The sequence below is a fragment of the Cetorhinus maximus genome, chromosome 6, assembly GCF_964194155.1.
Source record: "Cetorhinus maximus chromosome 6, sCetMax3.hap1.1, whole genome shotgun sequence".
NCBI classification, from domain to species: Eukaryota; Metazoa; Chordata; class Chondrichthyes; order Lamniformes; family Cetorhinidae; genus Cetorhinus; species Cetorhinus maximus.
The window spans coordinates 70,024,248-70,039,632 of NC_135884.1; the positions used below are offsets into that span (position 1 = coordinate 70,024,248).

Sequence of the window (15,385 nt, forward strand, 5' to 3'; positions counted from 1 at the left end):
ATCAGCCGCTGGCGGCCATGGCAGAGCCAGATGAGGACTACTGGCTGTATGGAGCCTTGCGGAAAGCGGCTGGGATAGGAGCACATCTCCTCAGCCTGGGGTTCCCAATCGGCATGGCAGTGGTCTCAAAGCCGGGCAGCAGTGAGTATCTGACAGCTGGAGAAGAGGAGCCGAGTAAGCCAGGAGAGTCGTTAATAATCGGGGAGAGGGTATCAGGTTAATGGGATGGGGGGGGAAGGGACACACCGGGTGTATGGGAGGCCGTAGGGGAGGGGGTACACCGGGTGTATGGGAGGCCGTAGGGGAGGGGGCACACCGGGTGTATGGGAGGCCGTAGTGGGGGAGGGACACACCGGGTGTATGGGAGGCCGTAGTGGGGGAGGGACGCACCGGGTGTATGGGAGGCCGTAGGGGAGGGGGCACACTGGGTGTATGGGAGGCCGTAGGGGAGGGGGCACACCGGGTGTATGGGAGGCCGTAGGGGAGGGGGCACACCGGGTGTATGGGAGGCTGTAGTGGGGGAGGGACACACCGGGTGTATGGGAGGCCGTAGGGGAGGGGGGCACATCGGGTGTATGGGAGAGGACACCAGGTGTATTTTTGCATCATGTGGAGTGGTTCCATTTTTACAGGGGCTTCCATTCCTAGTCAAACGTCATTTAAGCCTTTCTTCCCTCCTGAACTGCTTGCTTTATACCATGGAGCCAGGGATACATCTATAAAGGTTAAGTCTATGTTCCTATTTGGTATTTATCCACTAACGTGGCAACCGGACCAACAATGACCCTTCAAAAACCTCCAGGTCCTCACCTTTCTTATATTCACCACAATGATCAGCCAAACATGGATCTCCAGCCTTCTAAATCCTTGAAATCTAGTCTTATTTGTGCAGAGTTGTTCTTTTGGGAATTTCATGAGCCTAGAGGTTTGGAAAGGGTTGTTTTTACTGCTCCTGCCTCATTGGTAGATAATTCTAAATATTGCAAGGCTTAAGTTTGTTCACATCAATCACCTGAGATATATGCACCTTAATGAGGAAACAAATTTAACCTTTATAATTAATCCCAATACTCCATGGTACACATACCCATGAAGTGGCATATGAAGCCAAAAGCTTGGACATATCTGACCAATACCTAGACAGTCTGATTACTGGGACCTGGGGACTGGACTGCAAGTAAGCCACAGGCTTTACTGTAGCCTACCCAGCCATAACCTCTTGCTTATTCATAATTTGTCGACTGAAGAACATGAAGAAACCTAGCACCTTCTTCACTCCATCGTTTTCCACATATGGGAGCACGTTGACTCAATGCAGTATGCTTTTACCAATCTCTCCCAAACCCACTTCAAGTTATCTTCCTCCCTATTAGTCCAGCACTAGCAAGGTGAGCCTAACAGCCTTGTTTTGTGCTGAAAACTTCACTAACTTGATCGAGTTTTTCGAGGAAGTGACAAAAATGATCGACGATGGAAGGGCAGTAGATGCTATCTACATGGATTTCAGTAAGGCCTTTGACAAGGTCCCTCATGGCAGACTGGTACAGAAGGTAAAGTGGCATGGGATCAGAGGTGAGTTGGCAAGATCCATGCAGAATTGGCTTGGTCATAGAAGACAGAGGGTAGCAGTGGAAGGGCGCTTTTCTGAATGGAGAGCTGTGATTTGTGGTATTCCGCAGGGATCAGTGCTGGGACCTTGTAGTTTGGACTACAAACCATGTTTGTAGTATACGTAAATGATTTGGAGGAAAATGTAACTGGTCTAATTAGTAAGTTTGCAGACGACACTAAGGTTGGAGGAGTTGCAGATAGTGAAGGGGATTGTCAAAGGATACAACGGGATATAGATCGTTTGGAGACTTGGGCGGAGAAATGGCAGATGGAGCTTAATCCGGACAAATGCGAGGTAATGCATTTTGGAAGGTCTAATACAAGTAGGAATTATACAGTAAATGGCAGAACCCTTAAGTGCATCAACGGGCAGAGGGATCTGGGTGTACAGGTCCACAGGTCACTGAAAGTGGCAACGCAGGTGGATAAGGTAGTCAGGAAGGCATATGGCATGCTTGCCTTCATTGGCAGGGGTATTGAGTATTAAAGCTGGGAAGTCATGCTGCAGCTGTATAGAACCTTGGTTAGGCCACACTTGGAATATTTCGTGCAATTCTGGTCGTCACATTACCAGAAGGATATGGAGGCGTTGGAGAGGGTGCAGAGGAGGTTTGCTAGGATGCTGCCTGGTCTGGAGGTTATTAGCTATGAGGAGAGGTTGGAGAAACTCGGATTGTTCTCACTAGAGCGACGGAAATTGAGGGGCAACTTGATAGAAGTTTACAAAATTATGAGTGGCATGGACAGAGTAGATAGTCAGAAGGTTTTTCCCAGGGTGGAAGAGTCAATTACTAGGGGACATAGATTCAAAGTGAGAGGAGAAAACTTTAGAGGAGATGTGCGGGGCAAGTTTTTTACGCAGAGGGTAGTGAGTATCTGGAATTCGCTGCCAGAGGAGGTGGTGGAAGCAGGTACGATAGTGATGTTTAAGAGGCAGCTTGACAAATACATGAATAGGATGGTAATAGAGGGATATGGACCCCGGAAGTGCAAAATGTTTTAGTTTGACAGGCAATATGATCGGCGCAGGCTTGGATGGCCGAAGGGCCTGTTCCTGTGCTGTACTTTTCTTTGTTCTTTGATTCTATGAAAGTACTTGTGACCAAGTGTTATGATGAAGGTGTCATTGGAATGTACCTTAAACAACAGCTGATGATTTCATTTTATCTTTTTTGTTCTAGGTTTATTTTCTTGGCATCCATTCTTGATGGCTCTTGCTGTAAGTAATCTACACTTGCGTATTGTGCATAGAGATACTCATTAGAGGCTGCCCTTTGGACCACACTTTTTTGTTTGAAAGATATGCTTCTCTCCAAAGAGAGCACCATCTTCTCTTTTCCCTTGCACAATCTTTACCCATTCTCTTCCACTCTTAAACACACACTCTCATTCTCCATTCAGACATAGGTATCAGGCTCAGACAGGTTACTGCTCCCTTCAGCACCTCTCCTCACTGAGGCAGAAATTGATTGGAGAGGAGGGCTGAGCTTGTGTGCTGCCTCTGTGTTGGCCTACCATGCTCCCTCTGTGTCAGTGACCCTTCCAATATTAAAGCTATATTCTCCACCATGCAGCACTTATCACCCTCCATGTCCTGTAGGGTAGTTGGGATCCTGAAAGTTGCTCCATGAGATCCTTGCTACATAAGCCCCCTCCTCCTGCTGCGTCCCATATACCTGGTGCCCCCTCTCCCACAGCGCCCCATGGGCCTTGCCTCTCTCTCGGTCACACAAATGCAGGTTTTAAACAAAAACATTTCCTGCTTTGGACAGGAGTGAGTTGACATATTCATTCACAGCTGTGTCGTGTAGAGGTTCCTGACTCGTCTTCCACACAGAGGGTGGCAGATGAATCCCAGAGCGACCTGCCAGCCAGACTCGTATCAGTTTGCAAGCTCACTGGCAGGTTGCCTGTAACTTTTCTTGGGGTGAATCAGAAATTGCACTGTTTTATAAGGATGTTTTTAAAAAGTTATTCGTTCATGGGATGTGCGTGTCACTGGCTAGACCAGCATTTATTGCCCATCCATAATTGCCCTTGAGAAGATGGTGGTGAGCCTCTGCCTTGAATATTTACAGTCCATGTGATGTAGGTGCACCCACAGTGCTGTTAGAAAGGGAGTTCCTAGGTTGATGTTGGGTGGTCCATCCAGTTTCATTGCTTTTAGACTTCATTGCAGATTGCTAGGCCATTTCAGAGGGCAGTTAAGAGCCAACCACATTGCTGTGGCTTTGGAGTCATGTGTAGGCCAGACTAGGTAAAGATGGCAGATTTCCATCCCTAAAGGTTCATTAGTGAACCAGATGGGTTTTTTCAACAATCAACAATGGTTTCATGGTCATTACTGAGACTAGCTTTTAATTCCAGATTTATTAATTGAATTTAAATTCCGCCATCTAATGTGTGATTTGAACGCCTTGGTCTCTAGATTGCTAATTCAATGACATTACCATTATGTCATCACCTTCCCTCTATAATAGAATAGGTCCACCTTGTTCCTCTTTACCATGATGGAAATCAGATGATACAACAATACTCCAGATATTGAATAATCACGGCAATCAATTTCTATTATCCAGCATTATATCAGATAATTTACAATGTATTATTCTGTTCTTACAGTGAAGCTGTGTTTCAGCTGCTCTGTCCCTTTAAGATCACACGGTCCAGTTGCTGTTGATAAGTGCATCCAGAGGCCAATTCTATCAACTGGCAGCTGCTTGAAAATGTGGCCTTTTAACCAGTGATTCCTTAGAGCAGAAAAGAATACAGTAAGAATTTTGAATACCTCCATTAAATATGTGGAACTTTTATAGTAAATATGGAGAAATTGTTTCCACTGATTTAAGGGATAATTGGCAAAAGAAGCAGAGAAGAGATTAGTAGAATTTTTTAATGCAGCAAATTATGATGATCTGGGAAAGCTGTCTCAAAGTGGTGGAAGCAGATTCAATGCAAACTTTCAAAAGGAAATGGGATAAATACTTGGAAAAGAAATGCGGGCTTTGGGGAAAGAGCGGAACAGTGGGATTAATTGGATAGTTCCTTTTAAAGAGCCAGCATAGGCATGATGGGCCAAATGGTCACCTTCTGTACTGTGTGTTTCCTATATTGTAGATTTCCAGTTGAGTGGAGGTTGAAGCTTCTCTCCAGGGAGTGTAGACCTTGGCACTTCCCACTACCTATTAGTGCCGCCCCCATTATCACCTTTATCATCCAGAATATGGTACATGAGTGAGCAGATGAGATTGAAGCTTCCCACCATATGTGGTGGATGGCGAAAGGGAGCAGGGTGTTGCCCTGCTTGCTGTGGAATTGAATGGGAGACCAAAGAAAGAAACAAAAAAGCTCATCTTGGTTTCGGAATGTTTTCAGGATTCTTGGTTCTTATTTTCCCATAACTTCTACATTATTCAGGAGAGCAGAGAGCAGGTTCCTGTTTGTCATGGGAGCGCAATACTTTTTGTTCCTCTATTTTATTATGAGAGAAAACAGAAGGTTGAATGAGTGAATTTAATGATGAATGATATCTCCTGGAACCTAGCTCAACAGCTCTTGGGGAGCCTGGGCAACATCTGAATTTTTTTTCACCTTACAATGGAAAAAAATAAATGGGAAGAGGTTTGACAGCATTTACTCTGACTTATTAATTTTATATGAGAGATATTGTGGAGATTGCTCAAAGCATTTTAGTTTTGAAGTACTTTTGATGTGTAGTCACTTTTGCAATGTAGGAAACACCAGTTAACTTTCACCCAGTAAGGTTTCACAAACAGCAATGTGCCAATGATCTGATTATCTGTTTAGTATGTTGTTTGAGGAATAAGTATTGGGAAGAATATTGTTCTTCTTTGAAATAGTGCAATGGGGTCTTTTTTTCCACCTGAGAGAGCTAACAGGGCCTCCTCTTAGCACCTCCTCTGAAAAATGGCACTTCTGACAGTGCAGTGATTCCTCAGTACTGCACTGGAGTGTTACATTTTGCGCTTGAGTCTCTGGAATGAGACTTCAACCCCAATCTCCTGACTCAAACGAGAGTGCTACCACTGAGCCAAGCCTGGCACATAATCATGAGATCAGCCAGGTGAGAGTATGAAAGGTTGTATGTCAGGTGAATTTTGGGGTATCTAGGGCACTCAATTAAAAACAATCGAGAAAATAAAATTAAGCAGTAATTAATAGGAAGTGCTGTAATTTGACAAATTAAAATAATTCTGAAAAGAGAGACATGTTGCCAAAGCTTCTCAGCTTGAACTCATCAGGACAAATGCAAGAATGCCAAATTTCAAAGAATCACAGCAGTTTATATTACAGGAGAAAAGGGTGCTGATTGGTTGGCAAGTCGACTCTGATTAACCGAGGCATTGACGAGGAGAAACCAAGGGGAACTATAGGTTTCTCAAGCTCCCGGATAATTCAAAAAAGGAGCAAGGCTTGAACGTATTCCTGAATGGGTTCCTGAATGGGTTCGCTTCTAGCAAGTGTAAATGATTACAAGCTCAATTAATTAACTAAACTGGTTCTTAGTGTAGCTATTAGTGCACTCAGGATTGTTCAGCAAATGCTACCCAATTGTGGAATCACATCTAACAGCAGATGTTTTGTTTTGGGTTTTGCAAGTGCCGGCTGGTTGAGTACAGTCTGTTCTCTGCCTATTACGAACAACCGAAGGAATATGCTGTTTGATTTGATCAGCCAGTCGTTGGGACTTATGGCCTACGTACCTGGCATCGCATCAACACCGGAATTTGTACACAACGCTGCTCAATAGTGTGGTAGGCTTTTTGGACTGACGCAACATCCTGTCAGTGGAAAATGCCACTTGCGTAACCACTACATAGTGGCAGTGTGAAAAAGCTTGCTTAACTTGTTTTTCAGATTTTTCAGATACTTGGCCTTTCATGGATAATTTGAGGTAGACCGGGCACTTTTCAGGTCCGAAAGTGGTGGTGTTTGGTCCATTTGTAAGTTTGCGCAATACATGGCGAACAATGATCTGATCAGGATAGCCCACAGATAGCTTTGATGCACTCTACCTCTGCGGCAAGCTTAAGCAAATGGTTAGGACCATGTTTACAAGATTGCTGATGAGGCTAATCTAATAGCACATGGAGCTATGCAAATGCCAATGTGTATATTGACTGGTGAAGAGAGGCTTGTAATAGACTGTATTGGAGAACCCATTAGTGGATTTCTTAACTAGCATGTTGAAGAAAGGGAGCGAGTTAGACTGTACCATCTCGACAGTCCGGATGCAACACCTCAGCCAATCAGAGTCAACTTGCCAACCAGTCAGCACCCTTTTCTCCTGTAGTATAAATTGTTGTGATCGTTTGAAATTTGGCATTCTTATGTTTGTCCTGATGTAGCTGAAGCTTTTCACCTTGCACACACATCTCTCTTTGCAACAATATTCAAATTAAAATGCCTTCCAGAAGCATGGAGGGTATAAGAAGCATTGTTACCAGTGTTTGAGGTTGTGTGTGAAATAAAGAGACTAATATGTTTCACATAGGCAGCTTGGTTATGCTTGGAAGCAATAAAGTGAGGAAAGAATCATTAGAGGAAATTGTTAGCTTCTGAAAATTACAAGTGTAAATTTAGCTTTGGATAATGGGAAGATTGAGCTAATTTGAATGGAAATGTGCATCATCAAAGTAAGGAAATTAATATTCAGGAATTGCTGCAGATTACCATGAGAGGAAGAAATTAACATAGAACAGATGTGGAAAAGGGGCAGGGGGGTAATAATTATGGGAGATAGTAATTATGTGGGATACTGGTTACTCTAAATTAACAACTGCAACTTGTATTTATATAGCACCTGTAACATAGTAAAATGTCCCAAACACTTCATAGGCGAGATATAAAACAAAATTTGACACAGCCACATAAGATGATATTTAAGTAGATCCATAAAAGCTTGGCCAAAGAGGTAGGTTTTAAGGGATATCTTAAAGGAGGAAAGAGCGGTAGAGGAATTTCTAGAGCTTAGCACCCAGACAGCTGAAAGCATGGCCCCCAATAATGTGGCGATTAAAATCAGGGGTGCTCAAGAGGCCAGAATTAGAGGAATGCAAATATCTGAGGGCTGTGGAGCTAGAGGAGATTACAGAGATAGGAAGGGGTGAGGCCATGGAGGGATTTGAAAACCAGGATGAGAATTTAAAAATTGAAGCATTGCTTGAATGGCAGCCTATGTAGGTCAACAAGCACAGAAGGGATGGATGAATAGAACTCCAGTTTATGGAGACTGGCCAGGAACGTGGGAGGATGCCCAGGAGTGCATTGAAGTAATCGCATCTAGAGATAACATACACATAGATGAGGGTTTCAGCAAAGGGTGATCTGAGGCGGGGCAGATATATAGTTGGAAGCTCATCTTAGGGTCAAGATGACAGCAAGGATGCAAACAATCTGGTTCAGCCTCAGACATTTGCCATGGAGAGGGATGGAGTCGGTTGTGAGGGAGCAGTGTTTGTGGTTTCAGTCTTCCCAGTAATTAATTGGAGGAAGTTTCTGCTCATCCAGTACTGGATGTCAGACAAGCAGCCTGATCATTTAGAGAAGGTGGAGGAGCCGAGGGAGGCAATAGTGAGGTATAGCTGGGTGTTATCAGTGTACATGTAAAATCTAATGTATTTTCTGATGATGTTACCAAGGGGCAGCATGTAAATAAGTAGTGGGGGAGGCGCAAGAATAGATCCTTGGGGGGTCACCAGAGGTATTGTTGTGGGAATGGGAAGCTTAGCTGTTGCAGGTAATTCTTTGGCTACAACTGGATAATTAAAAATGGAATCAGGTGAATACAGTTCCACTCAGCTGGTCAACCATGGGGAGGCATTGGAAGAGTATGGTGAGGTCAACCATGCTAGAGGCTACAGACAGGTTGAAAAGGACAAGGAGTTTATTTTTGTCACATTTACATAAGATATAATTTATGACTTTGTTAGGAGCTATTTTGGTCCGGGAAAGATGGGCATGGAGGTGACAGCACTCATGGTCTTTGGAAAGTGAGGTTGAAGATGGGGTGGTAGTTTACAAGGATGACTGGATCAAGGTTTTTTTTTGTAAGTAGAAGGCAAATTTGCAGAAGATTGGGGGAGTACCTGGAGTGAAAGAACCATTAACAATATCAGCTAACATGGGAACCAGGAAGGAAATAGTATCCCACGTTCAACAATCTACAGCTGCTTCATCTTAAGGTCAGAAGTGAGGGTGTTTGCTGGTGATAGCACTGAGTTCAGGATCATTCACAACTCCTCAGATACTGAAGCAGTTTGTGCCTGCACGTAGCAAGACCTGGACAACATTCAGGCTTGGGCTAGTAAGTGGCAAGTAACGTTGATGTGTCAGGCAATGACCATCTCCAGCAAGAGAGAATCTAACCATCTTACCTTGACATTCAACAGCCCTACCAATGCGCAATCCCCCACAATCAACATCCTGGGGGTTATCAATGACCGGAAACATAACTGGACGAGCCACATAAACACTCTAACTACAAGGACAGGTCAGAGACTGGGAATTCTGCAGTTACGTAACTCACCTTTTGACTCCTCAAAGCCTGTCCACTATCTTCAAGACACAAGTTAGAAGTGTGGTGGAATACTCTGAATGAGCGTAGCTCCAACAACACTCAAGTTCAACACCATCCAAGACCGAAGAAACCTTGACTGGCATCCCATCCACCACTTTAAAGATTGACCCCTCCACCACTGGTGCACATATACAAGGTGCATCAAAGCAACTGGCCAAGGCTCCTTTGACAGCATCTTTCAAACCTGTAACCTCTACCACTTAGAAGAATGAAGGTTGCAGACAATTGGGGAAACCAATGACTGCAAGTACCCCCTTCACCCCACCCCAAGCCACACACCATCCTGATTTGGAACTATATTGCCGTTCGCTATGTCAGAGTCCTGGTGGGTGTTCCGTCAACACATGGACTGCAGCGGCTCAGGAAGACGACTTACCGTCACCTTCTCAAGGGCAATTGGGGACGGCCAATAAATGCTGGCCTTGCCAGCAACATTCACATCCCAAGACAGGAAAAAAATAAAAACAGAAAATGCTGGAAACACTCAGCGGCAGCAGCTGTGGAGAGAGAAACAGAGTTAATGTTTTTGACATCTTTGGCAGTCTCTTCTTGGCCACGACCTATCACTGGCCCTCTGTCAAGCTCTCCTGTCCCACCCCATTCTACCAGCTTATATTTCATCTCATTTCTATTTGTCTTAGTTCTGATGAAGGATCATACGGACTCGGAATGTCAACTGTATCCCTCTCCGCAGATGCTGTCAGACCTGCAGAGTTTTTCCAGGTATTTTTGTTTTTGTTCTTAATGTTTTTCTCTCCTGCTGAGTATTTCCAGCGTTCTATATTTTTATTTTAGATTTCCAGCATCTGCAGCATATTGCTTTTGTGGCCAAGAAGGGAAGTTGTGGTCAACAGTTTAGTGTGAGTGTGGTCAAGGGAACAGGAGGTGAGTTCATAGGCAAGATGTGCTTGGAAAGTGCATGAGGGGAGATGGGAGAGAAACTATCGAAAGATGCGATTTCGGGGTTTGAGCCGGGGAAAATTAATCTTTGAAAAGCTAATGAAGGATGTTTCTTGACGGCTTGTTACAATGAGGATTCAAAGGGCCCTGACTTGGCATGTATTTAGCAGTCTGTTTGAGGGGGAGGAACTACAGTCCCAGTGACTTTTAAGCTTTTTGATGTTGTGACTTAAGTAGAAGTTAGGCAGAATAAATTGGATTAGGGATTTCAGTGAAGGTGATTATCAGAAGGTTGAAAATTGGGGGAGAAGCAAGGAAGGGAAATAGAAGGCAAAATACAAAATCCACCCCCCCCCCCCCTCCAACCCCATCCCTCTATGTTAAAATTTGTGTAGTTAAAAGTGCTGTAAAGGGCAAGAACCAGGTTTTTAAAGACATAAGGGATGATAGAAGAGAACAAAGAGTTCTGAATTCTGAATGAGTGCACTGCCTGGTGTGTTACTGAGCAATTTGGCCTTGTGTTCAAAGGTTAGGGAGGGGGAAAAGATCAGTAAAACTTCCTTCTCCTGATCGCTGTCATGATTGCTGAAAGTTTGCATTTGTGAGCCTTGGGCCCAGGTGTAAAAACCCCAAAGACCAGAATGGTCACCACCTAAGTTTGCAAGATTACTCAAGTGAGTTGTTGTAGGAATTATCTTTTAGCAGCATTTCAGAAAGGGAGATGAACTGGAACAAGATTAAAAAGAAAACATACAAAGCTTGATCTAAAAAACACATTAGGAAGGAAGAAGTGCAAAAGTTAGCATATTTGAAGGAACGACAGGGTTCAAAGGAGCAATATGGTAGCAGTTTTCGATAAATTGAAAATGGAAATGTTGATGGGAAAGGAAGAAGGATCCTTTACCAACATTTTCCTATATCCTTTCCAGGAGTTCGAGAGCTGCTGGAAGAGTTTCCGCAGGGACAGTTCAAATCATGAATGGAATCATGAGCTGCAGAGAAGGAAAGAAGTGTTTGGCCTTAAAGAGAGCAAGCTTTTTAGAAGTACGTTAGCTTTAGAAATGAAAGAGATGTAGAAGATCCAGAATGGATCAGAAGACACACTGAGGCAAAGAATACCAGTGGATTAAGTCATCAATGGAACGAAGTGACAGTTGTTGGTTGGAGATGTGGAGAAACTTAAAAGAATTGAAAAAAAGTCACGATTTTTATTGTCTATGTCAGTGGGCATGGAAGAGATTGAGATTTGGTGCTTCAAAAATGCCACTGTGCAAGCAGAAGAGGTTGTGTGCGCTGACTGCATACTTTGGGAAGAATAAAATGGATTCATTTACAAAAGAGTGTAGAACTGGAGGGTGGTTGGAAGAGATCGTTATGTGGAGAAGAAATATATTGGGAAGAAGAGAAAACTCTTATTGGGGATTTTGAGTTGATGGGAAAAGAATCAGAAATAAACATCAATAACAGCACAGTTAGAACAATTTAAGAGAAAACTAGATAGCTATGGGCAAAATTATGCAATGCTATCTTATTTAGGAGTGCATGGTGCCAGATCCTGCCAGAGCTTTGGAGATATTCAAAAGAGTGACAAGTGAAACGCTAATGTGTTCAAAAACAAGAGTTCCAGAGGTGGATAATTGAGGTAACAAGATCCCCAGTGGAATAGTCATGCAGAAAACTCCATTGGCCATTGTGAATGAGGCCAAAACATTCAAGGTGACAGATATTCCTTTTATAATCTTAAGAGTTAACAACAGCTTCTGCATTTTTAAAATACATATAAAGACCAAAGGGCAGCAGTTGCAAAGGTAAGATCAATCTCCTTGGGGATAGGAAGAATGTAAACAAGGAGAGGTAAAGTTAGATTCTTGAGTGGGAGAGACTGAAAATATGCGTAGAATGTGGTCAAGTTGGAAGTAGATGTCTTGAAGACAATAGAATAAACAGTAAGAATTCTAGGAAGAGCTGAAGCCTAATAGAATCCCGAGTGAAGGATCCAACAGACGTAATGGGAATGAATCCTGACATGGCTATAGTGATAGAACAGAGTTGAACAAGTTGATAGGGAAAGGTATACAAAAAAGTTCAGCTTTCTGTTTCAGAGGGTTAGCTAAATTACCAATAGAGAAGAGGCAGGAAAGAAGGATTCATTGAAGTTTTGATGTGCAAAAATTTAACCATTCTTCTGTTTTCTCCTAGTTTTCCTTCATTATGACTCAAGCCCTTCTGCTGTTCTCTCCAGAGACTTCCCTTATTATGTCCTACTCGAGGAAAATCAAAGTCCGAGCCCACTGGTTGTTGCAGGGGCTGGCCTCAACATGTGCTATCCTAGGTTTGACCATTATTAGCTATAACAAATACTTGAATGACAAACCGCATTTTACCAGCTGGCATGGCCTGGTTGGCCTGGTGACTGTCCTTTACATTTGCATGCAGTCCATTGGTGGGGTGTCACTGTTGTACCCCAAACTAATGAACTGGTCCCTGTCCAAACTGAAACTCTACCATGCTACCTCTGGATTGGTTGGCTACCTGCTGGGCTGCACCAGTCTCCTTCTGGGCATGTGTTCAACATGGTTCACCGAAACAGTGACTGGAATTACCTGGTACCTTGCAGTTTGCTGCCCAGTCCTGTTGGCATTGGTCATCATGAACCAAATCTCCAATGCCTACCTGAAGAAAAAGAGGATGCAACCTTGAATCAACTATTCCGTCCCACCCTCGGATGCTCAGCAAAAACCTGGACTTGTACTAATCTGAAAGCCTACAGCAGTAGAATTATCAAAACCAACTTGAGCTATTACTCGAAGACCCATCCATCAGTACAGGTTACTGACACCTAAATGAGAACAGACCAGTGCAAAACCTGGACTTTGAGATCCTACTCCATGCTAACTGATCCTGGGAGATTGAAAAGCAGATCTGATCATTGACAAGATCGTTTCCCAGCTTGCTCAATTAACATTATCTGCTGCTTTGTGACACCTTTGAGTCTCTGGATGTCTTCATATATACTTCATCCATAATGAAATGTCTCTGTGTTCCTCCTTTGCTAATCAGCATCGCAATGAGCAGTGCTGGGTCTTGGTTGTAGTGATGTTCTCTGAATGTTACTACTTTCGCTCTTACCAATTTGAAGTTCAAAAAAAGATTCAACAAAATGGGAACAAACGTACTCCTGAGCCACAATGTTACATGAAGTGAAGTTCAGTGTTCAGACCAAAATTTTGTGCCTCCTGCATCGAGGGATCCGTTAACTTAGAATGGTTAAAAATCTGAATTTTTTTAACCCTTAAGTTTTCTGAGTTCTAATTTCAAAGGAGATTGACAACCTCCATTCTTGTTTAGAGTAGGCTGTTAATTAACGGTGATGCAATTGTTTTCTTCTCAAGTTGCACATTCCAAATCCTTGTAAATGTTTGTTGTTTGTGTGTTCCTAAGTGCAGCTACTACAGTATTGCATGAATGCTTTACCCCATTTGTCATTTATTGAGAGTTTTTATATTATTGCTGATTGGACATTGTTTGAGTGGAGAGGAATGGCTTGTGCAGCATTGGTATGATCTCTGGGCCTTTCTCTGTGCTATTAGTACCTAAGGCTGTTCTGATACTCAACAGGGGAATTTGGATATGCAAGGTGACTCAAAACGGGCTGACCCACCATTGCCGACTGCACTTGAGATTCTATTTTATCAAAGTCAGTGACTGGAATATGTAGTGGAGTGTATAACAGGCAATTAATGTGATGCAGTCTGTTTGGTGGCCAATGACCAATTTCACCATCCCGCCCCCCCGATATACTGTCCCAAGCTGCGAATGAGATCTTAGGCTCCATTTAATTATTTTCACCTTCAGACAATTAAAAATTATTTTCATAGTGAGATCATGCCTGGCAGACTAACTGTACACTGGTCTTGTGTGTGTACAAGTGTCCTTCTGACTCTGTGCTTTCAATAGAATCACACCAACCCAGCAGATGTGAGATTCTTCCTGCCAAGGATTTGCCCATGTGTGCTGTAAGCTCTCTTGTATAGTATTGTTACCTGTCCCCATCTAGTTGCTTTTGTTTGAGCTGCAGCAACCAGAGACTGGGCTGTGTTCCAAGAGTAAGAGACCAAAGAGTTTGGTAGACTTAGACTGTAACTCAGAACAAGGGATGATCTGACATTGAACTGTAGCTCAAAGGGAAAATTGCATCAACTACAAACTTTCTTTTAACACTGAGAATATCTACAGAGACTGAAAGAATTCCTGTGGGCAGACTGATTATGAAAAATGTTCAAATTCTCAGACTTAACATACTGGCCTGACCTGCCATACTTCGGTCCTCAATCCCATGGATGGCTGAGGATAGTCCTACAATAAAATTAAAGCAGTAACGTGCCTCTTTGCTAACCTGAATCAGCACAAAATGGCTCCCTGTTTGCTTGGTATCTCCGTTCCCAGTAAGGGTAGAACAGAAACATCCTGTAATTTCAATAGATTCAGTATTGAGATTACAGAGATGTATCCTGTTGATTGTGGTACACTTAGTAATGGTGCTAAAAGCCTGTCAGATTCAGATGTGTCTGCTTGACTGTTGGATTTTATTGCTCATTGACTTGTGGCTGAATTCTGTTGGTGTACTGAAGCTGTACTGAGCCAGGCAGTCAGTGCCTTCCAGCTCTGAATAAATAAAATAAATGACCATCCTTCATGTGTTGCATTCTGTTTTGCTTGAGTGCTTTTTGACTTCTGTTCAGTTGGGCTCTGCATTCCTTTGTAAGAAATGCAAAGTGAGTGTCAGGAGTTGTCTGTCCAAAAAGCATAGTGTTCACCAGGGTATTTTTGTTTGTTGAAGTTTGGATTGGTGGCTGTCCCTTTAAATTCAGTCACCTCACACAAGGGGATGGATTTCAATTTTATACAATGTTGTTGGTAGCCCAGTTCACATCTCTTGCCTTTCTTTTAAACTGTTCATTTCAATGGACAGGCTGCTGATTCGCACTGTTGCACAAAATCAGGGTCAACCCTAAAGAGTATGAAGTCAGATGCAGTTTTTAAAAAAAAGCCTTGCATCCCAGCTGAATGCAAAACACATGTTCACTGGTTGTAACTTGTTGTTAAATGTATGCAGTAATTATTTTTGAGTCCAAGTGTCACACATGAATATCAAAGCAAGCCATGGCAACTGGAATGGCTGCACTTGTTCATTAAACTGAGTTAGTAGAAGATGGTGGAGTTGATTGACATCTTCACAGTGAGAGACATGGCAGATAAGTTACCCCCTGTAGT

At 43.1% G+C, this 15,385-nt stretch overlaps 1 protein-coding gene across 2 annotated transcripts; it reads left to right on the forward strand.

Moving 5' to 3' along the window:
* Nucleotide 1: 1 nt before the first annotated feature.
* On the forward strand, nt 2-14,802 carry cyb561d2 (cytochrome b561 family, member D2). 2 transcript variants are annotated; one of them, XM_078543836.1, is made up of 3 exons: nt 6-141; nt 2,793-2,830; nt 12,311-14,802. In XM_078543836.1, exons 1-3 carry the CDS (start codon nt 18-20, stop codon nt 12,809-12,811), a joined length of 663 nt encoding a protein of 220 aa, XP_078399962.1. In that variant the 5' UTR covers nt 6-17; the 3' UTR covers nt 12,812-14,802. The 2 variants fall into 2 exon arrangements, with proteins under 2 accessions (XP_078399964.1, XP_078399962.1); XM_078543838.1 differs by lacking the exon at nt 2,793-2,830 and having other exon boundaries at nt 2-141.
* The last annotated feature ends 583 nt before the right edge of the window (nt 14,803-15,385 follow it).